General features: G+C 49.8%; 3 protein-coding genes across 3 annotated transcripts in view; 1 reads left to right on the forward strand and 2 right to left on the reverse strand.

Moving 5' to 3' along the window:
- The first annotated feature begins 938 nt into the window (after positions 1-938).
- LOC119149388 (tubulin alpha-3 chain-like) lies at positions 939-4,334 on the forward strand. Its single transcript, XM_037390589.1, has 3 exons — positions 939-1,182; positions 2,484-2,632; positions 3,354-4,334. Exons 1-3 carry the CDS (start codon positions 981-983, stop codon positions 4,332-4,334), a joined length of 1,332 nt encoding a protein of 443 aa, XP_037246486.1. The 5' UTR covers positions 939-980.
- A 4,810-nt stretch (positions 4,335-9,144) lies between these two features.
- On the reverse strand, positions 9,145-11,444 carry LOC119149371 (tubulin alpha-3 chain). Its single transcript, XM_037390566.1, has 3 exons — positions 11,252-11,444; positions 10,907-11,055; positions 9,145-10,104 (listed from the first exon to the last, which is right to left on the reverse strand). Exons 1-3 carry the CDS (start codon positions 11,427-11,429, stop codon positions 9,145-9,147), a joined length of 1,287 nt encoding a protein of 428 aa, XP_037246463.1. The 5' UTR covers positions 11,430-11,444.
- Positions 11,445-12,413: 969 nt separating this feature from the next.
- Positions 12,414-12,874, reverse strand: part of LOC119148308 (collagen alpha-1(VII) chain-like) — a 98,730-nt gene continuing 98,269 nt past the window's right edge. Inside the window, exon 87 of the mRNA XM_037388284.1 lies at positions 12,414-12,428. Within this exon, the coding sequence (XP_037244181.1) occupies positions 12,414-12,428 (15 nt within the window). The remainder of the gene's footprint in view (positions 12,429-12,874) is intronic.

The following is a 12,874-nucleotide window of genomic DNA, read 5'->3' on the forward strand; positions in this document are numbered from 1 at the left end:
CACTGCTTATCATCCCCAGGTGGGATCACCAGCTCCCTTTCATAGTGATTCTTCTGGAAGCAGCACAGCCCCATGCCATGCATGGCAGTAATTGGAGTGTCTGCTTGGGAGCTGGGACATGAGCCTCTGTCATAGCTGCAGCAGTGCTTTGATCTTGGGGTGATGGAAACAGCAGAGATGCCAATTATCCAGGGAAGCATGCAACCATCAAAAGTCCCCAAAAGACGCCAGTACCTTCAATACTACCCTGGTGTTGGAGGCTACTGGAGGGTGACCTGGTTAAACCAGGACTCAGAGCCTCCCCCTCGGTGTGAGCCTGCCCTTGTTCTGGCCCCAGGCAACTGCTGGTTTTCTCCAGCCTTGTTTCCTGCTGCAACTCTCAGCTTTGCTGTGGTTTTCCCAAGCTTGGCTTCTCCCTGCTTGGTGCAGTGTTTGTGTTTTGGTTTTCTTTTTTGGTGTGTTTTTGGTGGTTTATACGTGCTGGGGTGTTTTTTCTGTGTGGTGCTTTTTTTTTTTTATTATTTTTCTATTCGTTGGGTGTTTTTTTTATCAAGGACCCTGGAGCTGTTGTCCCTGATGCCCCATTGCTCTGGGACCTGGGGAACTGACAGCTGCTCCACTCCATGGCAGAGCTGGTTGAGCGAGGGGGCAGTGCTGCTCAGCTACTTCCTGCCTCAGTGTGAAGCCCGTTGCCTCCTTCCTTCCTTCTCCCCTGGGCTGGGAGACTACTTCCTAGGGATGCTATGTGTGCAGCTCAGCTGTGTCCAGCTGCCCTGCAGATCGTGATTTGATCCTCACTCCAGCTCCCAGCGGTGGGTGGAAGCTGCCTGTTTCCCTAATCATCCACAGTAGCAAATGGCTCAAACAAGAACTGCGGGGGCTAGTGCTAAGTCACAGGATGTCTAAAAATCTCCTTAACAAGCCATTTCCCCTTCCAGAGGGAGTGCATTTCCATCCACATCGGGCAGGCTGGCGTGCAGATGGGCAATGCCTGCTGGGAGCTGTACTGCCTTGAGCATGGGATACAGGCGGATGGGACCATTCCTGGCCCCAAGCAGGTGAAACCGACAGAGCCAAAGCCTGAACAAGTGGATTCTTCTTTTGAGACCTTCTTCTGTGAGACAGCATCTGGCAAGCATGTGCCCCGGGCAGTGTTCATAGACTTGGAGCCCACTGTCATTGGTAATAGTAGGGTGGTTGTGTGTTGTATCTTTAACTGTGACTGCTGACCGTTCTTACTTCTTGCTGCTCGTATTGCCCAGCATCTCCCACTCTCTGCTCCAGTAAAATGTCTCCAGCCATCAGGAGACAGAGTTTGCATTTCTAAATGGACCTGGGAGTGACAAACCTATTACTCTTACTACACTGGCCTGTCTTCAGTTGATCTCTCCTTTTAGGAGACCTGCTGCCTTAAGCAGGATCTTCAGCAGGTGTAAAGTGGTGTGGGTTTATTAACCTCAGTGACTCTGGACTGAATTACATTTTTCTATGACCTGATGTGGCTCACCTGGTCTTAATGCTACCTGTGAAGCATCTTTGGGTGCTACACATCTCATGGTTCTGTGGAAACTGGGTGTCTTGCTACTGCAAACTTTTTACTTCCCCTTCCATCTTCTGTAGTGATCTCTGGGCATTTGACTCAATTGCGGCACTTGAATTTAGAGTACCTTCCTAGAAAACATTTTATTCCCGCCCCCCCCCCCCCCCCCCCCCCCCGAGAACTGGTGGAAATGACCCCCAGCCACCTGCATCCATCTACCTGCTTCTGCCTTCTAGGCTTCCCCTGAGTGTTTGCTCCTATCTTACCATCTAGGATGTGTGACTTATTCCTTCCATTAAATGACATAATGTGGACTTGTTTTAGCTCCACTAAACTTTTCGGCATCTTATTAAGGCATTAAATTAGGAAGCCAGTGAGTGAGCCAGTAAATAAAGAATGTATCCAATATCGAGACAGAGTGGTTTTAAATAACCTCTGTAGGTGCCTACAACCTCACTGACTGCATGGAGCTCAGAGAAACAGCTCCTAATGCCCGTCTTCATAAGGTACCTGAAGCTGGGTCAGGTACATCTAGCAGACATGTCAACACTGGAGGCACTCTGTCTCCTCTCCCATTTGCAGTAGAGCGGATGATGGAGGTGGTGCTTCAGGCCACCTCAAAATGCTTTGCAACAAGCAGAAAAACAAGCTGCATGTAGTAACCACAATCCTACAATAATGTCAGAAGTGTAGGCAGTGTACTAACTCTAAGCCAAATTATGTTAGGATCCCAGGGTAGCTGCTGGGCAAAGATGGAGGACAAATTGAAGAATTAGCCTGGACAAGGTTATTCTTACCCCTTCCATTATTCCCAGTCTGAGCTAATCGCACCACAACTGTCATTTCATGTGGGGTCCTGGTTGATTTGCTATGTGTTTTAATCTGTCATACTAATGTACTGTTAACTGTGTGCTGCTCTCCATGACCTCTCCTCCTTGTGTAGATGAGATCAGGACTGGGACCTACCATGCGCTCTTCCACCCAGAGCAGCTCATCAGTGGCAAAGAAGATGCTGCCAACAACTATGCCCGTGGCCACTACACCATCGGAAAGGAAATTATAGATACTGTCCTCAGCAGAATTCGTAAAATGGTAAGAAAAGACAATCTTCCCCTTAAAGTAACACACCATGGACAATGTAGTTATACTCTCGGTTTGGGCTAAAAGTCTTAAAGAAAAAAACCTTTTATGTGAGCTCTGAGGGTGGTGGCTGCTGCTTTGGTTAGGTTTGGGCCTCACTAAAATGAGGGGTCATCTGAACCTGTACATCTGTCCTAAAAGCAACTGTCTTTGCATATCATACTTGTATGAAGTGACACAATACTAGACTTCAGACAGAAGAGAAGGACTTTTGACCACAAGGAAGCCATACAATTGTGGATATTGATACTAAATGGACATTGGTAGCCAAGCTGGGAAGACCATACTCCACATTTGACAGGAGTGAAGAAAGATTGTAACAATGTATTTGGATGCCTGTCAGTGAAATGTTTTTGAGATGTCTCCTTGGGTTCTAGGACCCACATGCTATGTCCCATCACCTCTCAGGTGCTGAGATAAGCATTGAGCTGATAATGGGGCAATTTGCCAAGAGTTTCCATCTGACCATATAGAGCTACCTATAGTACCTCTAGGGAATGCTGCAATTAACATGTGTATGCTGAATATGCTCAGTAGGGTGATATACTGAGTGAATCCACTGTAGGGATTGGGTGCACACTGGCCAGTAAGCAAGCAGAATTTATTGCTGCATTGTTTGGGATGGCGATTCTAGTCCTTAAGAGAGCAGTAAATATACATTATTCTGCTGCAGGCTGACCAGTGCAGTGGCCTCCAAGGATTCCTGGTCTTCCACAGCTTTGGGGGAGGCACAGGCTCTGGGTTCACCTCCCTTCTCATGGAACGGCTCTCTGTGGAGTACAGCAAGAAGTCCAAGCTGGAGTTCTCTGTGTACCCAGCCCCACAGGTCTCCACAGCAGTGGTGGAGCCCTACAACTCTATCCTCACCACCCACACTACCCTGGAGCACTCGGACTGCTCCTTCATGGTGGACAACGAAGCCATCTATGACATCTGCAACCGCAACCTGGACATTGAGCGTCCCACCTACACCAACCTCAACAGGCTGATTGGGCAGATAGTCTCGTCAGTCACTGCCTCCTTGAGATTCAATGGTGCTCTGAATGTTGACCTGATTGAATTCCAGACCAACCTGGTGCCCTACCCACGGATACACTTCCCGCTCACAACCTATGCACCCATCATCTCTGCAGAGAAAGCCTACCATGAGCAGCTGTCTGTGCCGGAGATCACCAATGCTTGCTTTGAGTTCTCCAACCAGATGGTGAAATGTGACCCACGCCGTGGCAAGTACATGGCGTGCTGCCTGCTGTACCGAGGTGACGTGGTGCCCAAGGATGTGAATGCAGCCATTGCAGCCATTAAAACACGCCGGTCGATCCAGTTTGTGGACTGGTGCCCCACAGGCTTTAAGGTGGGTATCAACTACCAGCCTCCCACGGTGGTGCCTGGGGGAGACCTGGCCAAGGTGCAGCGGGCTGTGTGCATGCTGAGCAACACCACGGCCATTGCGGAGGCATGGGCCCGTCTGGACCACAAGTTTGACCTGATGTATGCCAAGCGAGCCTTTGTGCACTGGTATGTGGGGGAGGGCATGGAGGAGGGGGAGTTTTCAGAGGCCAGAGAGGACCTGGCTGCCCTGGAGAAGGATTATGAGGAGGTTGGAAGGGACTCTGCAGATGGAGAAGATGAGGCTGATGAGGATGAGTACTAATGAACTGCAGCCTGTTCTTAATGAAGTCAGTCCTCTGTCATAAGGCTAAATTGGTTCTGAGTGCCTGGAGGTGCTAAAGGGTTGTCCTGAACAGCAATGCTACTGTTTGACGTATTATACCTTTTCTGCTTGCATAGTTTATGCGCTCATAGTGCACTTCCGTAGCATGGGTGTCTTGAGCTTTATCACACTGCTGTTTATTGATGAGTGAAGCTGAATAGGTGCCTGACTTAGTGTTGGGGACGCATCCTGCCTAGGCAGAGGATCTGGATTTCTAATCCAGGGGAATGTTGCAAGCTGCCTGCTTTGGCTAAAATGGCAAACTCTTGCTCTAGCTTTTACTGTAAAAGCACCTTTTAATTAGAAATGCACCTGTATACTTCTATGCAACTGTCTTTTTTTTTTTTTTTATTTGAATAAAGATTTTTTTCTCTGAGTTCTTTGGACTTAATGAAGATTTATTCTGTGGGGAGGTCCCTTCTGTGTGGATGTTGTCCTGGGGAGAACAGCAAATGCTGATAAGAGTGTGCTCTGGGCAGGTCATCTGTGAGGATCATCAACAATAATTATTGCTGTGAGGCAAGTGTCTTATATCCTGCAGGGACTTGTCTGTCTGGAGCTGGATGCTGTTCTTCTTGCCACCAAGAGCAGCTTGGAGGAAGCATGTCTGGGAGAACAGGGAACCCCCAGTTTGACCAGTGCCATTACAGGGAGTGGCACCTGGGCAAAAAGTACTTTTCTGGTGGGGCTTTACCTCACCATCTTTGGTAAAGCCTGTTGGTTGCCTGAGCAAGTACTGGCTGGTGGAGCAGTGCTGTAGCTGTAGACTGGGGTCTTGCTCAGGGGTTGGTGCAAGCATGAACTCAGTCCTGTGCACCTGGGGTTGGAGTTTGCCCTGAGGAGGTGTGCCAGGCCAATGTGATGGAGTGACTCAGGAGGAAAAGCAATGAAAAGCCTCTGATAAGATATAGAGAAGGAGTGTTCATAAGCCTGTGGGGTAGGAGAATGGCTGGCTCCATGCTGCATGGAGTTATACACCATATTTGTTTGTTGTATACCCACTCCTCATTTTAATGCTGGGTTCTGTCTCAAAGTGAAGTCAGTCTCCCTCTGCCCCAGACCTCCTCCATACCCTGTAGCTACAGCTGCCCTCTGTCCTAATGGGGATGTGATTCTGGAGATGTTCCCAAAGTGATGCACTGGCAGGTACAGCCAGGGATGGTTAGAAGGATGGAGATGTGTTGCTGCCTCCTATAATTGGGAGGTGGAAAGAGTCCAGAGTTCATTGTTAGCTGCAGTTAGCCTAAAAAACCAGGGTGCTGGGAGCATGAATAGACAGTAGATGGGTCCTCCCATCTACTGTTGGGCTGAAGCCTCCTCTGTGCTCAACTCGCTGCTATGAAATTACCTCGGTGAAAACATTAGGTATGGCCCACTGCTCTTGGGGAGGGTCATGATCCTGAGGGCTACCACCTTTCCCTGGTGGCTCTATTTCCCACAGCCAGCTAAGGCTGGAAGCCACTGGTCCAATCCCCCAAAAATGTGACAACAGCCTTGGGTGGACACAAAGCAAGCATCACTCCTGCTTGGAGCCACAAGCTGACCCAGTATAGCTGAGCAAGACAGGAGTACAGCCACATGCTCCTGCAGCTTGGAAAGCAATCAGCACAGCACCAGGGCTGATGTAATTGGAGCAGTTGTTTATTACTGCAATCAATTACTCCAGTATGTCTGTCTGCACAGACCCACTCCTGCCCTCCTATGAATGCAGTAAGAGAGGGAAGGAAAGGATTTTCCTTGGTGAGGGATCAATCCTGTGGCTTTCGGGGAGTCAGCATCTCTGGCTCAATGGCCATAGGCAATGCTTTATCAACTTAATGAGTGGTGGATTGTACAGACCCACACCGAAGAGCAGCACACACTTCATTGCACAGCTTCAGCTTTATTTTCTCTACCTGTGTGCTGGAATAGCCAAGCTGGTCATAAAAAACCCCACTCCTATGAACAGCAACCATGGAGCAGCCTGCGGGATCTGCTTCCGGCACATTGCTCCAGCCCATTTTCTATTGTTAATTACTGCTGGGGCAATAGGGGTAGATCACAGGCAATGGGGCAGAGTGGTTCATCATTAGACTAGACTATTTCAGTTGGAAGGGACCTACAATTATGATCTAGTCCAAGTGCCTGACCACTTCAGGGCTGACAGAGTTAAAGAAAATTAAGGGCATTTTCCAAATGCCTCTTAAACACTGGCAGGCTTCAGGCATCGACCACTTCCCTAGGAAGCCTGTTCTAGTGTTTGACCACCCTTATGATAAAGAAATGCTTTCTAATGTACAGTTTAAACCTCCCCTGGTGCAGATTTGAACCATTCCCACATGTCCTGTCACTGGACACCACAGAGATCAGCGCCTCCCTTCTGCTTCACCTCCTCAGGAAGCTGTAGAGAGCAATTAGGTCACCCTGCAGCCTCCTCTTCTCCAAATGAGACAAACTAGATAACTGCCCTGCAGGGAGGAGGCTCAAGGTACACATAGAGCTCTGCCAGAGACTTCTTATAGGGTGTCAGGCAAGTTCCCTCTTCTTCAGTGCTGTTAATCCCAGATCCAGCAGCAACTGCTGCCTCTTGCTTCCATTCCATGGCATGATGCAAGCTGAGAGCTGTGTCAGGAGCAGGTGTGGAGCTCTGCATGGGGCCAGTGGTGATGAGGCTGCTTAGGCTGGGTTGGTCTTCAGCATAGGGTGACACAGTCTTCAGCTGGCTGGGGTACAAACTGCCTCACTCCATCATCGCTTCTGGGTTCAGCTTGTGGCCATCGCACACAGATATGACAGAAAGGAACTTGCTGCCATTGCAAATTGATGAGCCTGAAGCTCAGGAACATTCACAAAAATGCCCTGATGGAGCTGCAAGGCTGTCAAAGCACTGGGCAGGACTGTGCTTTGGCTGCAGAGAAGCACGTGTCCCCAAGAGACCAACAGCCAGACTTTTCCTCCACTCCCAGCACCGGTAAGAGCTGCGCACCAGGCTCTTGCCATACAGCTCTGCATTCAAGAGCTATCAAGCACACCAGAAGATTTAAAATGAGAAGAAAAAAAAATGAAAATAGTACTTTTAGGAAGCAGGAGGCTGACTCTCCAGGAATGCAGAGTATTCAGATCCATAGAGTTTAAGCTTTTCCAGTACCATAAAATTAAATGGTCTAGATGCAACCTCAGGCCATCAAACATGGTACAGCTACTCTGGCTGCCATGCCTTCCTCCTGCAGCATTCAGTTTATGGGTAGTGAGATGACCTGCCTTGCCAATGGACCACAAGGAAAACAGACCATGTACTCCAAAACAGGACCCCTATCCAAGGGCATCTATACTGAGGAGAAGAAAAGTGCTCCCACCAAAAAAAAAAAATAAAAAAAAAATCAAGCAATCGTTACTCAGCTCCTGACCAAGTACCTAGGAGGGGAAGGCAGAGCTGGCATCACCTTGCCTGAGGTACTTTCTGCTTTGTCCACTCTTTTTTTGTTGTTTTTTTTTTTCCTCTGGAGGGAGGTTTAGTCATCGCTTCAGGGTCTACATCAGTCCTCTTGAGAGAGGCATTTCCCAACACATAAAACTGCACCTGGTGGGGCCAGGAGGCACAGGAGAGCTCGTTCCCTCTTCTGCAGCCATCACACTGCCAGCTCCACCAGTGTTGCTCCCAAAGGCAGAGGGCAGTTGGAGGTGAGACAGCCCCCAGGATCTACCACTTCCATGACCTTGGGAGACTGCCACCCCCAGAAGCCCAGCTGAGTAATGGCAAGTAGAGACAGGCTTTAATAATAACCACCCCCCTCCACCCTTCCGTTGGGTTGTTTAAACCTTCCTCCAAAGCAAAGGCTGTCAGCCCTTCAATTACAGCCTGACTGCAGATCCAGCTTCCCCATCACATCCCAGCCAGCTCCCTTTCTTGGATCACTTACTGGGAGGGGAGCACCCAGTGGAGAAATAGCCTGCTGTGGTCCAGGGGAGCTGTAGCAATCAAGTTAATTCCCCTTTTTCAGCTTATTAGCTGTTCACAGGGATTCCTGCATCGCTTTTGCTGAGTGGCCATCACCCAGCACAAGAAGGAAGAAGTCTAATGCCAGAAACATGTCCCTGGTTTAGAGCTAGGACATTGTTTGGGTGCTTTCACAGGGCTCTGACAGACAGCAGAGGTATTTGAATTCTCATCTCAACTCCAGTTACGGTTCCAGGCAGGCCCTGGAATGCAGGACATAGATTGCTTTAGCAGGGCTCTGCACGGCAGCAAGGGACCAGGGAAACCTGATCCCACCCCCCTGCTATGCCTTGGAGCAGCAAGCAGCACAGAAAACCCAGAGCTGGCCGTTTCAGCACACTGACAGGGCATGGGCAGCCGGTGCTGAGCACAACCATCACTTCAACATTCATTGTAACACGGCAGTCCCACCCCAGGGCAGATGGTTCACATCATGCTGTCACCCACCCCAGTTCACAGGGCTCCCCCCAGCATCTGCAAGCAGGAAAGCCCTACAGATAGGACTACAGTGACCAAGGCAACATGGGAACCACCCTGCAGCCACCACAAGCCAGATTTGTGGCATCTCAAGACAGGAGAAGATGTTTTGCTAATCACTATTTAGTCAACTTTGTACATGCATGAGACTTGACCAAAGAGTTGCTTTCAGACAAGCTGTAGAGTTTCTAAGTCACAGTTCCTCAGACCCAGCCCACCAACTCCTTTCCCTGGGAGGGATTGGCAGACTAGGTTACAAAAAGCTTCTTCCAAGCTGCCTTCCCACAGGTAAAAATATTATTCTTCTCCATCTGCTGAGTCCCTTCCAACCTCCTCATAATCCTTCTCCAGGGCAGCCAGGTCCTCTCTGGCCTCTGAAAACTCCCCCTCCTCCATGCCCTCCCCCACATACCAGTGCACAAAGGCTCGCTTGGCATACATCAGGTCAAACTTGTGGTCCAGACGGGCCCATGCCTCCGCAATGGCCGTGGTGTTGCTCAGCATGCACACAGCCCGCTGCACCTTGGCCAGGTCTCCCCCAGGCACCACCGTGGGAGGCTGGTAGTTGATACCCACCTTAAAGCCTGTGGGGCACCAGTCCACAAACTGGATCGACCGGCGTGTTTTAATGGCTGCAATGGCTGCATTCACATCCTTGGGCACCACGTCACCTCGGTACAGCAGGCAGCACGCCATGTACTTGCCACGGCGTGGGTCACATTTCACCATCTGGTTGGAGAACTCAAAGCAAGCATTGGTGATCTCCGGCACAGACAGCTGCTCATGGTAGGCTTTCTCTGCAGAGATGATGGGTGCATAGGTTGTGAGCGGGAAGTGTATCCGTGGGTAGGGCACCAGGTTGGTCTGGAATTCAATCAGGTCAACATTCAGAGCACCATTGAATCTCAAGGAGGCAGTGACTGACGAGACTATCTGCCCAATCAGCCTGTTGAGGTTGGTGTAGGTGGGACGCTCAATGTCCAGGTTGCGGTTGCAGATGTCATAGATGGCTTCGTTGTCCACCATGAAGGAGCAGTCCGAGTGCTCCAGGGTAGTGTGGGTGGTGAGGATAGAGTTGTAGGGCTCCACCACTGCTGTGGAGACCTGTGGGGCTGGGTACACAGAGAACTCCAGCTTGGACTTCTTGCTGTACTCCACAGAGAGCCGTTCCATGAGAAGGGAGGTGAACCCAGAGCCTGTGCCTCCCCCAAAGCTGTGGAAGACCAGGAATCCTTGGAGGCCACTGCACTGGTCAGTCTGGAGCACCAGGGAAAGAACCAGAAGGACCGAGTTAATGGAGTTATTGTGGTGTCCTTGGATTTAAGCTAAAGTTCTGTGTTTAACCATCAAGATCAAGTCTTTGGGCGTTTGTGGGTTGTTTTTTTTTTCCTGCTTACACACAACCCTCTCACTTCTAGAAGGTGGGATCTGTTAGACACAGCAAATTAAGCTGCTTTTACATTATCTTCTACTTTTGGAGGAAAGGAGGCCTGGCCTGAGGGAGTGACATATTAGGTCAGAGAGACAATACTAACAGTCAAGAAGATTAGGAGAAGTCTGAAAGTCACTACAAGTTTCCACTTAAATCAAGTGTTATCACAGCACTTCTGAGGTCTGTGTGGGTGAAACCTTATGCTCCAGACACTATCACACTAGGGAGGAGAGGTCTAAGGGGAGCCACTATCCAGAAGCTGAGATGTGACATTGTTTGGGATAAGATTTTGGATCAGGATTGACACAGCAAACCCTACACACATTAGGGGAAAGCCCTCTTGCCTGGACAGTCAAGTCGCAGCTGCTTCTTTTCCTGCTTACGCTGGGGGCATCTTTAGTCCCTGGTTTTCCCCTTAAGTCCCAAGCAGCAAGACCTACACCCACAGGCATCCCATTGTGTTGTTCCAGGTCACAGTGGCATTTTCAAGCCAACCAAGATATGCTCGGTTTAGTCTCACCACTGCCTCCCTCTCTCCACCCCAGCCACCCAGCCCATTGCATCTCTTGACAGCCAGGGCAAAAGCAACCAGAGCGCTATGCAGAAGACCCTCCACAAGGTTTTTACCATTTTACGAGCTCTGTCAACAACAGAGTCAATGATCTCCTTCCCAACGGTGTAGTGGCCCCGAGCATAGTTGTTGGCAGCATCTTCTTTGCCACTGATGAGCTGCTCTGGGTGGAAGAGCGTGCGGTAGATCCCAGTCCTGATGTCATCTGGAGGGAATTCAGATCTCATGAGTGTCACTAGCATAAGATCTGCTGTCTGCCAAGTTACTTGCACTAATTTAGATGCAGTTTTACATGGAAGCTAGCAGCCTCACCAAGAGTTTAGGTGGCCAACACCACACTTCAGGTACAGAGAAGTTATTGCCCCCACCCCCAAGAGTTCTGGAGACCTTCCATGACTTACCAATGACAGTAGACTCTAGGTCAACAAATATTGCCCTGGGTACATACTTCCCTGATCCTGTCTCACTGAAGAAGGTCCCAAAGGAAGAGTCTGCTTGCCCTGGGAATTCACTGGGGAAGAATCCATCTGGCTCAATCCCATGCTCCAGGCAATATAATTCCCAACAGGAATTGCCCATCTGGACACCAGCCTGGCCAATATGGATAGAAATACACTCCCTCTGCACAGGAATGGGAGAGAAGAGAAAGTTAGGAGTGTACACTGAGGAATTAGACTAAAGCTGGCACTTCTGAATGTCTTTATAGAGCATGTGGCTAACAACCTATGGACAAGAGGAACATTAAGCCAGCTTGGTGGCAGCCAGGACACTTTCTCTGTAGCAGGCACCCAAGAGCTGCTGAACAACCCACAAATAAGCATTAGCACTTCAGAGAGATGCTGCAATCTCCCAGCAAGGCAGATGCAGAGAGCAGGGTGTTGTGGCAGGTCCCTCCGCATCCCAACACTCATTATATTGCTCAAGAGCCCTGTTACCAGAAGCAGGCCACCACGCCCAGCTGCTGAATCTACAGTACATGGTGGCTATCAGGTCCAACTGCTCATGGTTTCTTCTCTTTGCTTTGCTGATCCTGCCTTGGGGCAGGAGACAGGGCAGAGACAGCCTTCCCAGGTACTGTATCTGGTGCTCTCAGCTGCAGAGGAGGGAATGATTCAGCCCAGCCAGCCTTAGGCAGCAGTGGGAACACTCCCACCATGCTCCTCCCAGGGAGGTACAGGCAGACTTCTCCCTGCTCAGACAGCAGCAGCCCTCTGCTTCTCTCTGATGGGAGAAGCCAGTGCTGTTGAGCTTCAAGAACTGACTGTCAGAGTAGTTTCTCATCTCCATTTAGATTAGATACAGCTATGCAGGATCACTGATTAGAGACAGCTGGAGAGAATCCAAGCAAGAAAGCATTTCTTCATTACCTCCATACAAGACTAGTAATTGCCCCATAAAGCAACTACTCTTGGCTTGGCTAGAGAGGAGTCCCTGTACAGAAAGTGTGGTTGTGCTGTTGAATTCCTTGACACAGGAGGCTGTGAAACCCAGGCTTTTGGGCTCAAAGAGACTGGACTAGAGACTTCTACTGAGGCTCACTAAGGGAAAAAACCCATGTCCATTTCAAGAAGCCCTGAGCTACAAGATAAGAAAGTGTCAGATGGGCTTACCCAAACCTTAGTCTGCCTTCACCATCTGCTTTTAGCTGTGGCCTAGGCAGGACACTGCACCAGCACAGCAACTCTCAAGTTATCTTCTTGCAAGAAGCCTGGCACAGCAGGACCCCTACCAAGCACAGACACAGGGCAGCAACATCCTCCACTACAGCAAAGGGTCCTGCCCTGGGTGTTGATGTTTAATATAGCAGCCCTCAGCCACCACCACTGCACTTCTCTTCCTAAACAGTCCCAGGACAGCCTTAACCACCCCCAACACCAAGGACAGAACAGGGATGCTGAACCAGTCTCCACAAGGAGAGACCTTCATCCCCTGTTCCAGGTCTGCCCCAGCCCCACAGCAGCACCAGATGGGCACCTAGCTCAGTCATGTATTGAATACCACCAGCAATACCTTCAAAGTATCTT

The sequence above is a fragment of the Falco rusticolus genome, chromosome 5 (assembly GCF_015220075.1).
Source record: "Falco rusticolus isolate bFalRus1 chromosome 5, bFalRus1.pri, whole genome shotgun sequence".
In the NCBI taxonomy this organism is placed as follows: domain Eukaryota; kingdom Metazoa; phylum Chordata; class Aves; order Falconiformes; family Falconidae; genus Falco; species Falco rusticolus.